Source organism: Eschrichtius robustus, chromosome 3, assembly GCF_028021215.1.
Source record: "Eschrichtius robustus isolate mEscRob2 chromosome 3, mEscRob2.pri, whole genome shotgun sequence".
In the NCBI taxonomy this organism is placed as follows: domain Eukaryota; kingdom Metazoa; phylum Chordata; class Mammalia; order Artiodactyla; family Eschrichtiidae; genus Eschrichtius; species Eschrichtius robustus.
In genome coordinates this window covers 19,606,298-19,626,236 of record NC_090826.1, presented here as the reverse complement: position 1 = coordinate 19,626,236, position 19,939 = coordinate 19,606,298, and the positions used below count along the sequence as shown (strand labels likewise).

At 39.5% G+C, this 19,939-nt stretch overlaps 1 protein-coding gene across 2 annotated transcripts in view; it reads right to left on the bottom strand.

The window, feature by feature from the left end:
* CLIC4 (chloride intracellular channel 4) overlaps positions 1 to 19,939 on the bottom strand; it is an 87,858-nt gene that overhangs the window by 25,367 nt on the left and 42,552 nt on the right. For both annotated transcript variants that reach the window (XM_068539182.1, XM_068539183.1), the window contains exon 2: positions 16,409 to 16,518. In XM_068539182.1, the coding sequence (XP_068395283.1) occupies positions 16,409 to 16,518 (110 nt within the window). The remainder of the gene's footprint in view (positions 1 to 16,408; positions 16,519 to 19,939) is intronic.

Below are 19,939 nucleotides of genomic sequence, written 5' to 3'. Positions count from 1 at the left end.
TGGTCCATGAGGTCAAAACCATTCGCATAATACTGACATCATTTACCTTTTTCACTCTCATTCTCTCATGCCTGTATAGTGGAGTTTTCCATAGGCTACTTGGTGTGTGTCATCACAAGGTAATATATACAGAAGCAGATATGAGAATCTGTCTTCTGTTAAGGCAGACATTAGATAGGTACAAAAATATAAAACAATGCCACTCTTCTCACTAATTTTGTTTTGGAAAATACAGATATTTTTAATTCTTAAAAAATTTTGTGAGGGCTTCCCTGGTGGCGCAGTGGTTGAGAATCTGCCTGCTAATGCAGGGGACACGGGTTCGAGCCCTGGTCTGGGAAGATCTCACATGCCGCAGAGCAACTAGGCCCGTGAGTCACAGCTGCTGAGCCTGCGCGTCTGGAGCCTGTGCCCTGCAACGGGAGGGGCCGCGATAGTGAGAGGCCCGCGCACCGTGATGAAGAGTGGCCCCCGCTTGCCGCAACTAGAGAAAGCCCTCACATGAAACGAAGACCCAACACAGCCAAAAATAAATAAAATAAATAAATAAAGTAGCTATTAATTAAAAAAAAAAAAACTTTGTGATAACAATGAGTTCATGATTGTTTTACTTAAATGAATTAGTAAATATTTTAAATTTCTCAGTTTTAATTTCTAATATAGTAAAATCAATAATAACTGAAAGCTCTTTGAGGTCCTCAGTAATTTAAGATTATAAAGGGGTCCTGGCGGGAATAAAGACACAGACCTACTAGAGAATGGACTTGAGGATGTGGGGAGGGGGAAGGGTAAACTGTGACAAAGTGAGAGAGTGGCATGGACATATATACACTACCAAACGTAAAATAGATAGCTAGTGGGAAGCAACCGCATAGCACAGGGAGATCAGCTCAGTGCTTTGTGACCACCTAGAGGGGTGGGATAGGGAGGGTGGGAGGGAGGGAGATGCAAGAGGGAAGAGATATGGTAACATATGTATATGTATAACTGATTCACCTTGTTATAAAGCAGAAACTAACACACCATTGTAAAGCAATTATACTCCAATAAAGATGTTAAAAAAAAAAAAAAAAGATAAAGGGGTGTTGGGACCAAAAAGTTCATTTACAGGAAACACAAGGAGTTACAGAACAAAGTTAAATGATACCACAAGGAAGCAATCAGCCAAATCCAGAATTTGGGGCAATCTGCAGTTCAACTAATTAGATTTCTATCAGTCAATGGCATGGGGACAAAAAGCCACAAATGGGAGTTTGAAGGGATTGTTGTGGATTAAGAAAAATTTAAGAGACCTAACAACCAAATATGAGTAGAATTTGTTTGAATCCTAATTTGAACAAACCAGACAAAGATAAGATATTTTGGAGACAACTGGGGAAACTGGATTGTATACTGGGAACTAGATGTTATAATGGCATTGTGGTTAGTTAAGGGCATGTCATTATTGTTTGGAGATGTACACTGAAATGAGTAGAGGTGAAATGACAGGATTCCTGGGATGTGCTTTAAAATATTTCAGGGGAAAAAAAAAAAAGAAAGAAAAGAAAGAAAAAGAAGCAAAAAGGGGACAAAGCAACTGGGAGCGAAATCTTAACAGAATTGAAGTTATGGGGAAGTTTATTCTTTCTGTGTATATGTTTGAATACTTTCATAATTAAAAAGATGAACTTAAAAAACTTAAACTTAAAAAAATATTATAATATAATATATTGCTTCAAAGAACTTTTCCCCCTACTATAGACCTTCCTTCCTTCCATCCTTACCACAAATGCATGGAATTTGAATAAATAAAGGATATCTTTAAGTGTATCATGAAGGTGAAATACTTTGTCATTAAAAAGAATTTTTAAAATAGAGTGTACCCTAACATCTATACTCAGCCCAGCTTTTCAATTATGGTCTTATTCATATCAATTCTCTCTCTTTCTTTCTTTCCCTCCCATTGCCCTGCACACACACCCTTGTCTCTCTCTCAATTTAGGTTTGGAAAGTGCCTCATCTATTACTACATTGTAATCAAATATATAAAGACTTATTAATTATCCAATTAGTCCAAATGTTCTAACTCAGAGCCTCCCTCTACTCAAGTTCTAGAGCCTATCTCCTTCCCAAGCCAAAGAAAACTAAGACTATCTATCAACTGCTACAAAAACCTAAGCTCCGAAAGAGAACTCTTTTTATTTTTTTTTTGATTTATTTATTCATTTATTTATTTATATTTTTGGTTGTGTTGGGTCTTCGTTTCTACGCGAGGGCTTTCTCTAGTTGCGGCAAGCGGGGGCCACTCTTCATCGCGGTGTGCGGGCCTCTCACCATCGCGGCCTCTCTTGTTGCGGAGCACAGGCTCCAGACGCGCAGGCTCAGCAGCTGTGGCTCACGGGCCCAGCCGCTCCGTGGCACGTGGGATCCTCCCAGACCAGGGCTCGAACCCGTGTCCCCTGCATTGGCAGGCAGACTCTCAACCACTGCACCACCAAGGAAGCCCCCAAAAGAGAACTTTTTAAAGTCAAAATCTGATTTAATTTTCAACTCTTGATTCTTTTACTGAGCATTCCTTGGTTGGACAAGGTAAAGTTGAGCACAAAATGATTGGAATACATGAAACTTGAGTAAGTCTTCCAGATGCACATTTATTTAAATAGTGAGGTATGCCTATAAGGTTTCAGTAACTTTTATAAGTACTCAGCTCCAAGTCAGAACTAATCCTGTTCTGTTTTTCATTTCACTGTTTTTCTCTCCCCGCCTCTGGCCATACCATGCGGCTTGCAGGATCTTAGTTCCCTGACCAGGGACTGAACCTGGGCCCACGGCAAGGAAAGTGCGCAGTTCTAACCACTAGACTGCCAGGGAATTCCACATTTCACTGGTTTCTTTTTGTTCTTCCTTCTTACTCATCATCTTAACCACCTGTTCTTTGATCACTAAAGGGTCCAGCATGTCCAAGACCACAGTCATCTCTAATCTTCAAGTCACCCACTCATGTTCTCACTCAGACTCACATTTGTTCCCACTTATAATTTACTTCCTACTCAACTCAGGAAGACCTTGTACATAATCAAGAGTCCAGAAATCCTAACAGTTTAGGGTTTATATACTTATTTTCAAATTCTAACACTTTAAAGTTTAAAAAGGTAGCACAAAGGTAAGCAAGAACAACAGTATCTCACCACAGCAAGTAGGGCTAATAAAACTGTATAAAGTACACAAGAGAAAGAGAATACACACATTTCCCATCGATGCCAGTGACGAATAAGAATGTTCTTTAATCTCATCATACACAAACTGTGATCACCTGGAAGCCACTTTTCTCATTCCAAAGTTATAAAACATATCCACCAACATTTTTATGACTAACAAACAGTCCATTAATGCCTAAATATAAGGTAATAATTTTTTTATGAACAGGGTGGATTTAGGTAAGGGAGAAGAAAGAAATCAATGCTTTAAAATAACCCATAAGGGAGGGCGGCAAAATAAATAGCAGCTATTACTTCTATAATAAATTATGACAGCTTTCAAGATCTCAAAACAAAAATATTTATTAGAGGAGGGATAAAGTTAGCATGGTAGAGAAGAAAGAACCAAAGACCGAATAAAAAGGACCTGGTTAAAGTCCCAAATTGAACAGTTCTACCATTCACCAGCTATGTGACTAAGTAAATCACAACCTCTTTGGGTCTAGATTTCCTCATTTGTACTATGGATATAAGACTGGCTCTGCCTGTAAAGATCAAATCAAATAATGGGTGTGACTGTGAACTAAACTTTATACAAGTGATGAAATTGGCAGTTTTAAACTCTGAGTCTGATGGTTCAAAACTGGTTATCTAGCATTAACTGGTAATAAGAAATCTGATTAATATAGAAGTGTGTAAGTAAAGTGAAACCAGGCATATGTTTACCAATTTTCCTTAACATTAATGACTAGCAAATAGTCCTTCTTGTTTCTACTAAAAGGTTATAAAGATTTTTTTTTAAAGATGATAAAACTATTTTCAGGATTAACTGTTGAGATAAAGCACAATCATGTTAGGTCCTTACTCCAAGTGAAAGTAAATTTGAGAAGAAACTTTAATGCCCCTAACAGATCAGTAGACGCCAAATAAATGGACAAGTTGTACGCATTGAAGTGACTCACTTAGAGGTTGTTATCAAGTCAGCAAACAGATAGAATCTAAGATTCTTCAACTTCAAGTCCTCACTGGCACTCTAAGGTCTCGGGTGTTTCATTTGACCCACAAAGGCTCATTTTTACAGATGCTTCGCAGAAACTTAACATTTCAAGAACTGCAGTGTGAGAAAAATGAAACTGAATAAGCAATGGCTAAAATTTTCAGGGCATCTTTGGTTTTTTTCATAAAAGGTCTTCAATAAATATTCAAGAATTCATTCAAATTCATTCAAACGCTTCCCCCCTTAAGTGATATCTAGGAAAAGCAAAATGCATAGAATTCATGCCTTGAGATGAGAGCGTGAATATTCTCCAATATCTTGGGGGCTTTTTATTTTCACCATTACTTACCAGAGTAAGTTTGTTTCTAGATGAAGAAAAGGAAATATATAAAGAGAAAAAACTAGGGGGGACCTTCAAGATGGCGGAGGAGTGAGACCTGGAGATCACCTTCCTCCCCACAAATACATCAAAAAGACTTCTACAAGTGGAACAACTCCTAAAGAACACCTACTGAACACTGGCAGAAGACCTCAGACTTCCCAAAAGGCAAGAAACTCCCCACGTACCTGGGTAGGGCAAAAGAAAAAAGAAAAAACAGAGACAAAAGACTAGGGGTGGGACCTGCACCTCTGGGACGGAGCTGTGAAGGAGGAAAACTCTCCACACACTAGGAAGCCCCTTCACTGGTGGAAACAAGGGGTAGGCAGGGGGGAAGCTTTGAAGCCACGGAGGAGAGCGCAGCAACAGGGGTGCAGAGGGCAAAGCGGAGAGATTCCCGCACAGAGATCGGTGCCAACCAGCTCTCACCAGCCTGAGAGGCTTGTCTGCTCACCCGCCGGGGCGGGCGGGGGCTGGGAGCTGAGGCTCGGGCTTCGGAGGTCAGATCCCAGGGAGAGGACTGGGGTTGGCTGCGTGAACACAGCCTGAGGGGGCTAGTGCACCACAGCTAGCCGGGAGGGAGTCCGGGAAAAAGTCTGGACCTGCCAAAGAGGCAAGAGACCATTGTTTCAGGGTGCACGAGGAGAAGGGATTCCTTTCCTGTGTGCCCACAGTAGGCAGAGCACCGCCTAAGAGAGCTCCAGAGACGGGCACGAGCCATGGCTATCAGCTCGGACCCCAGAGACGGGCATGAAACGCTAAGGCTGCTGCCACTGCCACCAAGAATCCTGTGTGCAAGCACAGGTCACTATCCACACCACAGCCACCGGAGGCTGTGCAGCCCACCACTGCCAGGGTCCTGCGATCCAGGCACAACTTCCCTGGGAGAACACACGGCGCCTCAGGCTGTTGCAATGTCACGCTGGCCTCTGCCGCCACAGGCTCGCCCTGTATTCCAATTATGACTACTGTACCCCTCCCTCTCCCTGGCATGAGTGAGCCAGAGGCCCCTAATCAGCCGCTGCTTTAACCCTCTCCTGTCTGGGCAGGGAACAGATGCCTGAGGGCAACCTACAAGCAGAGGCAGGGCCAAAACCAAAGCTGAACCCCAGGAGCTGGGCAAACAAAGAGGAGAAAGGGAAATTTCTCCGTGCAGCCTCAGGAACCGCGGATTAAATCCCCACAGTCAACTTGAAGTACCCTGCATCTGTGGAATACCTGAATGGACAACGAATCGTCCCAAAATTGAGGTGGTGGACTTTAGGAGCAACTGTAGACTTGGGGTTTGCTGTCTGTGACTGATTTGTTTCTGATATTTATGTTTATCTTAGTTTAGTTTTTAGCACTTGTTATCATTGGTGTACTTGTTTACTGGTTTGTTCGCTCTCTTTTTTTTAATTATTATTATTTTTTAAGTTAATAATTTATTTTTCTTTCTTTTTTTCTCCCTTTTCTTCTGAGCTGTGTGGCTGACAGGGTCTTGGTGCTCCGGCCTGGTGTCAGGCCTGAGCCTCTGAGGTGTAAGAGCCGACTTCAGGAAACTGGACCAACAGAAACCTCCTGGCCCCACGTAATATCAATCGGCGAGAGCTCTCCCAGAGATCTCCATCTCAACGCTAAGACCCAGCTCCACCCAACGGCCAGCAAGCCACTGAAACAACCTCACCCACTGGGGGCAGACACCAAAAACAACGGGAACTATGAACCTGCAGCCTGCGAAAAGGAGACCCCAAACAGAGTAAGTTAAACAAAATGAGAAGACAGAGAAATATGCAGCAGATGAAGGAGCAAGGTAAACACCCACCAGACCAAACAAATGAAGAGGAAATAGGCGGTCTACTTGAAAAAGAATTCAGAGTAATGATAGTAAAGATCCAAAATCTTGGAAATAGAATGGAGAAAATACAAGAAACGTTTAAAAAGGACCTAGAAGAACTAAAGAGCAAACAAACAATGATGAACAACACAATAAATGAAATTAAAATATCTCTAGAAGGAATCAATAGCAGAATAACTGAGGCAGAAGAACAGTAAGTGACGTGGAAGGTAAAATAGTGGAAATAACTACCACAGAGCAGAATAAAGAAAAAAGAATGAAAAGAATTGAGGACAGTCTCAGAGACCTCTGGGATAACATTAAACGCACCAACATTCGAATTATAGGGGTCCCAGAAGAAGAAGAGAAAAAGAAAGGGGCTGAGAAAATATTTGAAGAGATTATAGTTGAAAACTTCCTTAATATGGGAAAATAAATAGTCAATCAAGTCCAGGAAGCACAGAGAGTCCCATACAGGATATATCCAAGGAGAAACATGCGAAGACACATATTAATCAAACTATCAAAAATTAAATACAAAGAAAAAATATTAAAAGCAGCAAGGGAAAAGCAACAAGTAACATACAAGGGAATCCCCATAAGGTTAACACATGATCTTTCAGCAGAAACTCTATAAGCCAGAAGGGAGTGGCAGGACATATTTAAAGTGATGAAAGGGAAAAACCTACAACTAAGATTACTCTACCCAGAAGGGATCTCATTCAGATTTGACAGAGAAATTAAAACCTTTACAGACAAGCAAAAGTTAAGAGAATTCAACATCACCAAATTAGCTTTACAACAAATGCTAAAGGAACTTCTCTAGGCAGGAAACACAAGAGAAGGAAAAGACCTCCAAAAACAAACCCAAAACAATTAAGAAAATGGTAATAGGAACATACATATCGATAATTACCTTAAATGTAAATGGATTAAATGCTCCAACCAAAAGACATAGACTGGCTGAATGGATACAAAAACAAGACCTGTATATATGCTGTCTACAAGAGACCCACTTCAGACCTAGGGACACATACAGACTGAAAGTGAGGGGATGGAAAAAAATATTCCATGCAAATGGAAATCAAAAGAAAGCTGGAGTAGCAATTCTCGTATCAGACAAAATAGACTTTAAAATAAAGACTACTATAAGGGATCCATCCAAGAAGAAGGTTGTAAATATTTATGCACCCAACATATAGAAGCACCTCAATACATAAGGAAAATGCTAACAGCCATAAAAGGGGAAATCAACAGCAACACAATAATAGTAGGGGACTTTAACACCCCACTTTCACCAATGGACAGATCATCCAAAATGAAAATAAATAAGGAAACACAAGCTTTAAATGACACATTAGACAAGATGGACTTAATTGATATTTATAGGACATTCCATCCAAAAACAGCAGAATACACGTTCTTCTCAAGTGCTCATGGAACATTCTCCAGAATAGATCATATCTTGGGTCACAAATCAAGCCTTGGTAAATTTAACAAAATTGAAATCGTATCAAGTATCTTTTCCGACCACAACGCTATGAGACTAGGTATCAGTTACAGGAAAAAACCTGTAAAAAAATCAAACACATGGAGGCTAAACAATACACTACTAAATAACCAGGAGATCACTGAAGAAATCAAAGAGGAAATCAAAAAATACCTAGAAACAAATGACAATGAAAACATGATGACCCAAAACCTATGGGATGCAGCAAAAGCAGTTCTAAGAGGGACGTTTATAGCAATACAATCCTACCTCAAAAGACAAGAAGCATCTCAAATAAACAACCTAACCTTACACCGAAAGCAATTAGAAAAAGAAGGACAAAAAAACCCCAAAGTTAGCAGAAGGAAAGAAATCATAAAGATCAAATCAGAAATAAATGAAAAAGAAATGAAGGAAACAACATCAAAGATCAATAAAACTAAAAGCTGGTTCTTTGAGAAGATAAACAAAATTGATAAACCATTAGCCAGACTCATCCAGAAAAAAAGGTAGAAGACTCAAATGAACAGAATTAGAAATTAAAAAGAAGTAACAGCTGACACTGCAGAAATACAAAGGATCATGAGAGATTACTACAAGCAGCTATATGCCAATAAAATGGACAACCTGGAAGAAATGGACAACTTCTTAGAAAAGCACAAGCTTCTGAGACTGAACCAGGAAGAAACAGAAAATATAAACAGACCAATCACAAGCAGTGAAATTGAAACTGTGATGAAAAATCTTCCAACAAACAAAAGCCCAGGACCAGATGGCTTCACAGGCAAATTCTATGAAACATTTAGAGAAGCATTAACACCTATCCTTCTCAAACTCTTCCAAAATATATAGCAGAGGGAGGAACACTCCCAAACTCATTCTACGAGGCCACCATCACCCTGATACCAAAACCAGACAAAGAGGTCACAAAAAAAGAAAACTACGGGCCAATATCGCTGATGAACATAGATGCAAAAATCCTCAACAAAATACTAGCAAACAGAATCCAACAGCACATTAAAAGGATCATACACCACGATCAAGTGGGGTTTAATCCCAGGAATGCAAGGACGCTTCAATATACACAAATCAATCAATATGATACACCATATTAACAAATTGAAGGATAAAAACCATATGATAATCTCAATAGATGCAGAAAAAGCTTTCAGCAAAATTCAACACCCATTTATGATAAAAACTCTCTAGAAAGTAGTCACAGAGGGAAGCTACCTCAACATAATATAGGCCATATATGACAAACCCACAGCCAACATCGTTCTCAATGGTGAAAAACTGAAACCATTTCCGCTAAGATTAGGAACAAGACAAGGTTGCCCACTCTCACCACTAGTATTCAACATAGTTTTGGAAGTTTTAGCCACAGCAGTCAGAGAAGAAAAAGAAATAAAAGGAAACCAAATCAGAAAAGAAGAATTAAAACTGTCACTGTTTGCAGATGACATGATACTATACATAGAGAATCCTAAAGATGCTACCAGAAAACTACTAGAGCTAATCAATGAATCTGGTAAAGTAGCAGGATACAAAATTAATGCACAGAAATCTCTTGCATTACTATACACTAACGATGAAAAATCTGAAAGAGAAATTAAGGAAACACTCCCATTTACCACTGCAACAAAAAGAATAAAATACCTAGGGATAAACCTACCTAAGGAGACAAAAGACCTGTATGCAGAAAACTATAAGACAATGATGAAAGAAATTAAAGATGATACAAACAGATGGAAAGATATACCATGTTCTTGGGTTGGAAGAATCAACATTGTGAAAATGACTATACTACGAAAAGCAATCTACAGAGTCAATGCAATCCCTATCAAACTACCAATGGCATTTTTCACAGAACTAGAACAAAAAATTTCACAATTTGTATGGAAACACAAAAGACCCCGAATAGCTAAAGCAATCTTGAGAAAGAAAAACGGAGCTGGAGGCATCAGGCTCCCTGACTTCAGACTATACTACAAAGCTACAGTAATCAAGACAATATGGTGCTGACACAAAAACAGAAATACAGATCAATGGAACAGGATAGAAAGCCCAGAGATAAACACACACACATATGGTCACCTTACCTTTGATAAAGGAGGCAAGACTATACAATGGAGAAAAGACAGCCTCTTCAATAAGTGGTGTTGGGAAAACTGGACAGCTACATGTGAAAGAATGAAATTAGAACACTCCCTAACACCATACACAAAAATAAACTCAAAATGGATTAAAGACCTAAATGTAAGGCCAGACACTATCAAACTCTTAGAGGAAAACATAGGCAGAACACTCTATGACATAAATCACAGCAAGATCCTTTTTGACCCACCTCCTAGAGAAATGGAAATAAAAACAAAAATAAACAAATGGGACCTAATGAAACTTAAAAGCTTTTGCCCAGCAAAGGAAACCATAAACAAGACGAAAATAGGAGAAAATATTTGCAAACGAAGCAACTGACAAAGGATTAATCTCCAAAATATATAAGCAGCTCATGCAGCTCAATTTCAAAAAAACAAACAACCCAATCCAAAAATGGGCAGAAGACCTAAACAGATATTTCTCTGAAGAAGATATACAGATTGCCAACAAACACATGAAAGGATGCTCAACATCACTAATCATTAGAGAAATGCAAATCAAAACTGCAATGAGGTATCACCTCACACTGGACAGAATGGCCATCATCAAAAAATCTACAAACAATAAATGCTGGAGAGGGTGTGGAGAAAGGAGAACCCTCTTGCACTGCTGGTGGGAATGTAAATTGACACAGCCCCTATGGAGAACAGTATGGAGGTTCCTTAAAAAACCAAAAATAGAACTACCATATGACCCAGCAATCCCACTACTGGGCATATACCCTGAGAAAACCATAATTCAAAAAGTGTCATGTACCACAATGTTCACTGCAGCACTATTTACAATAGCCAGGACATGGAAGCAACCTAAGTGTCCATCAAGAGATGAATGGATAAAGAAGATGTGGCACATATATACAATGGAATATTACTCAGCCATAAAAAGAAACAAAATTGAGTTATTTGTAGTGAGGTGGTTGGACCTAGAGTCTGTCATACAGAGTGAAGTAAGTCAGAAAGGGAAAAACAAATACCGTATGCTAACACATATATAGGGAATCTAAAAAAAAAAAAAAAAAAAAAGGTTCTGATGAACCTAGGGGCAGGGCAGGACAGGAATAAAGACACAGATGTAGAGAATGGACTTGAGGACATGGGGAGGGGGAAGGGTAAGCTGGGATGAAGTGAGAGAGTAGCATTGACATATATACACTACCAAATGTAAAATAGATAGCTAGTAGGAAGCAGATGCATAGCACAGGGAGATCAGCTCAGTGCTTTGTGACCACCTAGAGGGGTGGGATAGGGAGGGTGCGAGGGAGACGCAAGAGGGAGGGGATATGGGGATGTATGTATACATATAGCTGATTCACTTTGTTATACAGCAGAAACTAACACAACATTGTAAAGCAACTATACTCCAATGAAGATGTTTAAAAATTTTTTTTAATTTTAAAAGAATTTAAAAACTGGATCATGAATACTCATAAAAAAAAAAAAGAAAAAATAAGAAACAGAAAGAAAGGGAAAGATAGGAATGAAAAGGAGACACCTTATAGGAGCTAATACTTTAAGCAACTTAAGTGGCTTAATTGCAATTAAAATTTAATTCACCACAAAAAACTGGAGGCCCTCAGGCTGGTGGCCCGGTTCCAGATGCTTGGTATAAAATGAGTACAGCACAGCCACAGGACACTGGAGCTGGTCCTTAAAAATGACCTACTGTAACTAGTTGACTCACTAAATGGAGAGGAAAAAGTACTAAGTATGTAGACTTACACGTTAATTGAGTTCCCTTTTAAAACTTTAAAGGTGTTGATTTTCAAGGCATAGAATTATTTCATACAAATCAAGAGAATGCTGGACAGCAGATGGCAAATAAGCAAAAAAAGGTAACAACACAAATCTTTTGTTTCAGATCACTTTACTCCTATTAATTATCCTTCATTAGATTTGCTATATTCTGACTAATACTAAACTCACTAACTGAATGACTGAATTGTGAACATCAAACTACACACACCAAGATCCCAGTTACTAAGTATTTTGTCTGTGTGTCCCATTCAACCTGTTAAAGGATTTTATTTATTGTGATTAAATGTGGTATACTGCTGATCTCTGTCTACTTTAATGTCAACTTGTGGAGCAATCATTTTAGAACAAAATAGCACCCATGAAAAGGTATCAAATTCAGCTTTTATAATGCTCAACAGATTTTATTTATAGTTTATAAGCAGAGTTTACACTGACAACAGGTTTAGAAAACCTTTCGCTAACAATCCATTTTTCTATTTCAGCTCTTAGTGGCCTCAACAGGATTTTTCATCTTTGAAATTACCTTGAAAAAGAACATAAAGACATGTGGCAGTGGCAGTGGCAGTGAAATTCTGTCTGTCTCTGTCTCTAACTCTCTCTGTCTCTATCTCTCTCTGTCTCACACACACACACAGGGTATGTATACATGTGATTCAGAATGCATTCATGAGACCCATATCGTGAATTGTAGGACCATTCTAACAAGGGCTTCACGTAGCCCAAGTCAACTTTACGAAGGGGAAGAACAGTCTGTACTTTCCTGACTGACCAGCAGCAGGAAATGAATGATTTCTCTAAAAGGCTGGCCTGTTCCACTCCACTTAGTCTCTCTGTATGTGTTATTCATGCTGCTGTGTACTGAAGATGTACCTGGAACTCAAAATGATCTCTCAACTTGCTGAAGACTATTTTCAGAAGGGTAGAACCACAGAGACATGATAATGAAAGCAAATTACCTGAAGAATCTATTTGGAAATCAGATTTTGTTCTGAGTTTATAACTCCTTTTAAGATATACAGAACTAACAGTTTTATAGTTCTGCTGTAACATTTTAAACTATAACAAAATTGTTAAACTATCATAATAATAATCCAAAACCTTATGCCATGATCATGGCAATTTACCTGTGGGTCTGACTCATACAATGTTACAAATGGTATGCTGACTTCTGAAGCAGAAGGAACTGGTGACACCACAAAGGATGAGATAGTTTCAATGTTTAAGGTAGGAATGGGAAAAATGAAAACAAATATTTCCCAGACTTTTAAAGTGGTCTTCTCCAATTTATCTATTTTCTCAGAGAATATCATGGAGGAGGAATTTTATTCACTGGTAATGTAGCAGATATCACTGCTTTTACAATAAAAAGTTAATTTCTTAAAGTTATCATTTCCACTCTCTTTTCCCAAAACCAGAAGAGTTTACCCTAACAACTATATGGCCACACTCAGCTATATCCAAGTCAGTGTCTCAGTGTGTGTATGTATGTGTGTGTCTCTCTCTCTTATTACTGTTCTCACGCTTTCTTCTTTCTCTTCCCCCAGCCTACCTCTCAGGCTTATCTGTGCTCTAATGATGCTGATCTCTGATTTAAGAACTTCTGAGCATAATGAAGACAGTGGAAGTCTTCAAATAAAGATCTTGATCACTGCCATGAACCTGTCAGCCACAAAGGCCCTGTAACACCAGTGTGATAAAAACAATAAATTCTATTCAATAATAGGTCTGAAAATGGTCTGGTAACAGTAGTAGAAAGTACCCTGAACAGTGTTTAGCACGTAATAGACAATGAAGAAATGTTAGTTTATTTCTCCCTTCTTTCTTACTGAGATGAAAAATGAGGTAACTGACCTCCAAGAAGATGAGACAGCTTGCCCAAGGTCCCAGCTAAATCAGAGACAGGGCTCTCTCCACACAGAACCAGGTCTCTACCCCTAACACTTTCTGCTATGCCATGGTTGCTCCCCTTTTGATGACACGTGATAACATCCTGAAATGTGTCCCATATTTTAATATTTTCACTTATATTTACCTGAAGCTTTTTTTCAAATGGCAGTTGATATAAACCTAAATTCCTAAAGCCTGGGAACTTATGTTTTTAATCTGAAAGTTCTGTAATACGACTGCAGCGTAAACAGAAAATTAGGTTTAGAAATTACTCCCCCAAAAGTATGAAGGCAGCACTGGCAGGAAGCAATGGGAGGTTGTTCCAAGCCTCACAGGGGCATATGAGTACCACCAGCATAGTCACTAACACCGACTGAGCTTCAAAGAGAACGTGTTACACAGTGCCAGAACTAGAAACTGGCTTGTTCTTATGGATGAAATGTCATTTAACAATAATTTTTTCAGAGCAGAGAGTGGGCTTCTAAAAAGCTCTCAGTAGAGTTCTATTGCTCTCCACCAGTTCGTTCTGGGATCAGTACATTTCACCAAGAAATTAGGCAATTATCAGGAAAAGCAGGAAAATAAGCACTATAGGCACCGAATCTTTCTCCCCCACAGCTTTCTAAAAACAATCATATTTAAAGTTTTAAAGTTAAGAATATATTATGAAAGGTACTTTTTACTACAGCATGTTTTAGTCCTCTGTGACAACTTTATTTTATTTACACTGGTTTTTTTTTTTTGAGCCAACGTTCACTCTCTTGGGGTACCTTCTCTTTGAAATCTTACTTAAGACTATATATAAGCATGTAAACTCATAGAAAAGGTCTGGAAGGATGATAAAGACCAAACCTAAATGCAATTATCTCTGTGAAGGGGAACCTGATGACCAGGGTTAGGGATGAAGGGGACTCATTATCATGTACTACTTGCACACTTTTAATTGACCTTAAGAAGGATTTTTTTATATGTACAGTAGACCTAAGACTTTTAAAAGAAAGCTAAAGAATATAGGCTCCAGTATTAAGTGCTCTCTGTAGATTTTACACAAAGCTCTAGGAAATAAACACACGTCTTCTTTGAGTAGCAAATTTTCTAATTAGGAGGCCCTGAATCTTTCATCCTACTTCCCATGTGTCACTTTTTACATGTAGGGTACATTACTCCTAAACATATACAAATCCCCAAATATCAATCAACTTCCAAGAATAATGCCGTCAAAACTTTGTAAATGAAAAATGAAACAGATGACTTAGAAACAGCCGTTATGAGTTCACTTCCTTTTCTGAACCAGATTCCCATCGTTTATGGTTCTATTACTGGTGTGCACCACAATCAAACACTGTATTGAGCTGTTCAAAGAAGGCTTTTTCAAAGCATGTTAGTCAACTCACTTGCTCCAAGCCAAAAATGGAATAGGAGAAATCCATGTATTTTAAGACACACTAAGGGTGTGTGCTTGGCGGCATGGTCTATTTTTAGGAGTTATATTGGGAAACTCCCTTTGTGAATGCATGTAGGAAAAAAACAGTAATAGAAGGGTAACTATATAAATTATTTCATTCTTACAATAGCTCTGTCCAATATGAGCTAGGTATGTCTTCAGATGAGCCTGTTGTTCTTACAATTCCCAAAGGCTTATTTCTACATTCATATATATAACCAAAGGGGTTCCTGGAAGACTTTATGGCTTATTTTCAATAAATAGATTTTAAGTCTGCAAAATCTCAATTAAGTGAAGTAAAAAATAAATCTTAAGGAACTGACAGGGGTCCCAGAGAATGCTAACCTAGAACAGGGAATGGGATTACAGCTGTCAGGTAATTCTCACATTGTGATGCCCAGAAGGAGAATGTTCATGAATTCTGCTACCCATCAAGTGATAGCCTGTCATTATTTTTTTCTTGGATACTGCTCATGTCTAATATGCTTAAAAAATAAGTAGCAAAGCATTTTTTGCTTTGTGGCATTTGTGTCTAGAGGAATACATTTCCACTGCCAAATCCCAGATTTTCTCTTGGTAAAAATGTTCTCAACCCTTGGTTTAAATCTTTTTTTTTTTTTTTTTTTAAGTATGAATGTTCTTCGCCTCAGACCTGTTTGCTAAGGGAGAATAGAAGTTACTGAGTAAAAAAAGCTTACTGCTTATCAGGGCTCTTCTCAGCCCTCTCCACTTTGGTCTGTAGAGAGAAAGTCAGAAACAACCCTTCACCTAGCAAGAACAATCACAGGGCCATAGATAACTGCTCTTATTCTATAACTGTATTTAACCAAATATGGTTAAAATCATATTATAGAAAACTCCTATTATGCTTTGAAAAGTAGATGAAATGAAAAAGACCACAGCAGTAATCAGCCTCCAAAAATCCCACTCTTGGCTTTAAAGATCCAGATTATATAGGCCATGTGTCTACGAGCACATTTGAGAAGTCGTCTGCTTAGAAAGTTCTGCATAGTTACATGTTTATCTGTAAAGTCAAAGATTTCACTGCTTCTACACTAAAACAGCTCCCGGTGCTGCTCTTGATATTATAAGGTAAACATACAGTAAGTTCCTAAAAAGACTGAGAGGCCACAAGCAATATACTTACATTGTGAATTATCCATAATACTTATACAAGTTAAATGTGCCCATAAATCAGCTGAACTTTAATACATTTCTTTATAGAACATATGCAAGCAAAGTGAGGGATGAGGAGAGGATCAAACTGAAAACAGCAAGTTGATCCCCAACTACAACCAAATCTTACCTTTTCAGGTCAACAGTTGTGACACTAAACACAACTCCTTTGAGCCAAAGAATCATGAAGAGCCTCTGGGAAAAGGGGCAGTTTCCTATGCTTTCACCATCACTGCCAGCCTGGGAAACAGAAATAAACATTAAAAATCAAGGCCAAAGTGATGATACACAAAACAATAGACCTTTTCCTGAATTTTAGTCAAGGGTACTAGGAGACAGGAAAAGTTGCACTGTGGAAGGAAGAAATTCAGGTCTTTCATTTGCCTCTTTCTCTTTTTTTTGTTTTGGCCACACTGCGCGGCTTGCAGGATCTTAGTTCCCTGACCAGGGATTGAACCCAAGCCCTTGGGAGTGAAAGCACAGAGTCCTAACCACTGGACCACCAGGGAATTCCCGCCTCATTTTCTTAAAAATGGCCAGTCTAATATAGCGCTGTCCAAGAGAGCTGTCTGCAATGATAGACATTATCTGAATTACCACTGTCCAATACAGTAGTTATTTGTGATATGTGGCTAATGAGTACTTAAAATGTGGCTAGTTCAAATGAACTGAATTTTATTTACTTTTAATTAATTTATATTTAAACAGCCACACGTGGCTAATGGCTACCTTATTGGACAGCACAGGTCCAATCAATCCCTAGGGGGTACATATATCCTTGCGCCAGGGCAAAGACTATCATAGGTTTTATGAAACGTAAGTCATTTCTTGTTCTATGAGACAGTATTCTTTACAGGGCAACATAAAAAGGGAAACGTGTGCCTGTCTCCAAAGGGTAAAATAACTGCCAACCTCCCCCACATCAAACAAAATTATTCATGGGACTTCCCTGGTGGTCCAGTGGTTAAGACTCCACACTCCCAATGCAGGGGGCCCGGCTTCTATCCCTGGTCAGGGAACTAGATCCCACACGCTGCACTAAGAGCCCGCATGCCGCAACTAAAATATCCCGCATGTCGCAACTAAGACACGGCGCAGCCAAACAAATAAATAATTTTTAAAAAATTATTCATTATAAAAATCCCATACCCAGTTTACACATTCCTTCAGGGAACAAGAAAATAACAAAGGATATCTTTATAATAAGTTATTTGTAATCCTACTTAATAAATGAAGCAGCTGAATTCCCTGAGCTCTACGATAACACAATTTTCCTAAAAATTAGAGTGGGACAAATCTTGAATTCCATCAAGTATGCCCCCCAAGTTTAAAAAGGGAGGGAGGGGGGAGCAGGAAATGAAAGAGCGAGCAAGCAGGCTGGAAGAGGACATTCTGACACTCACTAGCAGCCAACACAGCCCTCTTCACCATAAAGTCTATGAATAGAGCCAGAAACTAACTTTCAACAAGTCACTCAAAGATGCTGGTAGAAGTACTGTTTATTAACCTAAAGCAAGCCTCAAAAACTTCAGAAGCCATTTCAGTAAAATGCTACATTAGTAAAGTCATTAATTCCTAAACTAATGGGGAAATGGAGGGGAGTTAAAAAAAAATAAAAGCAGTTACCTGATTAAATATAATACAGGGGAATCCCCTGGTGGCGCAGAGGCTGGGAATCTGCCTACCAATGCAGGGGACACAGGTTCAAGCCCTGGTCCAGGAAGATCCCATATGCCGCGGAGCAACTAAGCCCGTGTGCCACAACTACTGAGCCCGCGTGCCACAACTACTGAAGCCCACGTGCCCTAGAGCCTGTGCTCCACAACAAGAGAAGCCACCGAAATGAGAAGGCTGCACACTGCAACAAAGAGTAACCCCTGCTCGCCACAACTAGAGAAAGCCCATGTGCAGCAACAAAGACCCAACGCAGCCAAAAATAAATAAATTAAATAAATAAATAAATAAATAAATAAATAAATAAATAAAAAGCATAGCATGTGCACTCTTCAGGATAAATATGGAAAACGCCTTTGTATTAACTGCTCTCCTAAAACTCATGACAATTCAAATAAGAAGTATTGCCATGAGTAAGTTTTTCCAAAGTCATAAGAGCACTAGAAAATTGGCAGCTACTAGCCAGACGATGTTTTCATAAAGTAGAGTGAAACTGTGGAAAAACTCGGAGGTCCAGTAGTCATAAATCAAAAACTAACTCCTTTAATCCAAGCTGCACTAATAAAATTCCATTTCAACAAAGTTAAAGGATCGAGAATCACAACTAGCTGCTGGACAATCATCGACAGGAAGACACTGGGACTCACCAAAAAAGATACCCCACATCCAAAGACAAAGGAGAAGCCACAATGAGACGGTAGGAGGGGCGCAATCAGAGTAAAATCAAATCCCATAACTGGTGGGTGGGTGACTCACAGACTGGCGAACACTTATACCACAGAAGTCCACCCACTGGAGTGAAGGTTCTGAGCCCCACGTCAGGCTTCCCAACCTGGGGATCCAGCAACGGGAGGAGGAATTCATAGAGAATCAGACTTTGAAGCCTAGAGGGAATTGATTGCAGGACTTCGACAGGACTGGGGGAAACAGAGACTCCACTCTTGGAGGGCACACACAAAATACTGTGCACATCGGGACCCAGGGGAAGGAGCAGTGACCCCGGGGGAGAGTGAACCAGACCTACCTGCTAGTGTTGGAAGGTCTCCTGCAGAGGCGGGGGGTGGCTCTGTTTCACCATGGGGACAAGGACACTGGCAGCAGAAGTTCTGGGAAGTACTCCTTGGCGTGAGCCCTCCCAGAGTCTGTCATTAGCCCCACCAAAGAGCCCAGGTAGGCTCCAGTGTTGGGTTGCCTCAGGCAAAACAACCAACAGGGAGGGAACCCAGCCCCACCCATCAACAGTCAAGTGGATTAAAGTTTTAATGAGCTCTGACAACCACAGCAACAGTCAGCTCTACCCACCACCAGAGCCTCCCATGAAGCCTCTTAGATAGCCTCAACCACCAGAGGGCAGACAGCAGAAGCAAGAAAAACTACAATCCTGCAGCCTGTGGAACAAAAACCACATTCATAGAAAGATAGACAAGATGAAAAGGCAGAGGACTATATACCAGATGAAGGAACAAGATAAAACCCCAGAAAAACAACTAAATGAAGTGGAGATAGGCAACCTTCCAGAAAAAGAATTCAGAATAATGATAGTGAAGATGATCCAGGACCTCGGAATAAGAATGGAGGCAAAGATCGAGAAGATGCAAGAAATGTTTAACAAAGACCTAGAAGAATTAAAGAACAAACAAACAGAGATGAACAATACACTAACTGAAATGAAAACTACAGTAGAAGGAATCAATAGCAATATAACTCAGGCAGAAGAACAGATAAGTGACCTGGAAGACAGAATGGTGGAATTCACTGCTGCGGAACAGACTAAAGAAAAAAGAATGAAAAGAAATGAAGACAGCCTAAGAGACCTCTGGGACAACATTAAACGCAACAACATTCGCATTATAGGGGTCCCAGAAGGAGAAGAGAGAGAGAAAGGACCCGAGAAAATATTGGAAGAGATTATAGTCGAAAACTTCCCTAACATGGGAAAGGAAATAGCCACCCAAGTCCAGGAAGCGCAGAGAGTCCCATACAGGAT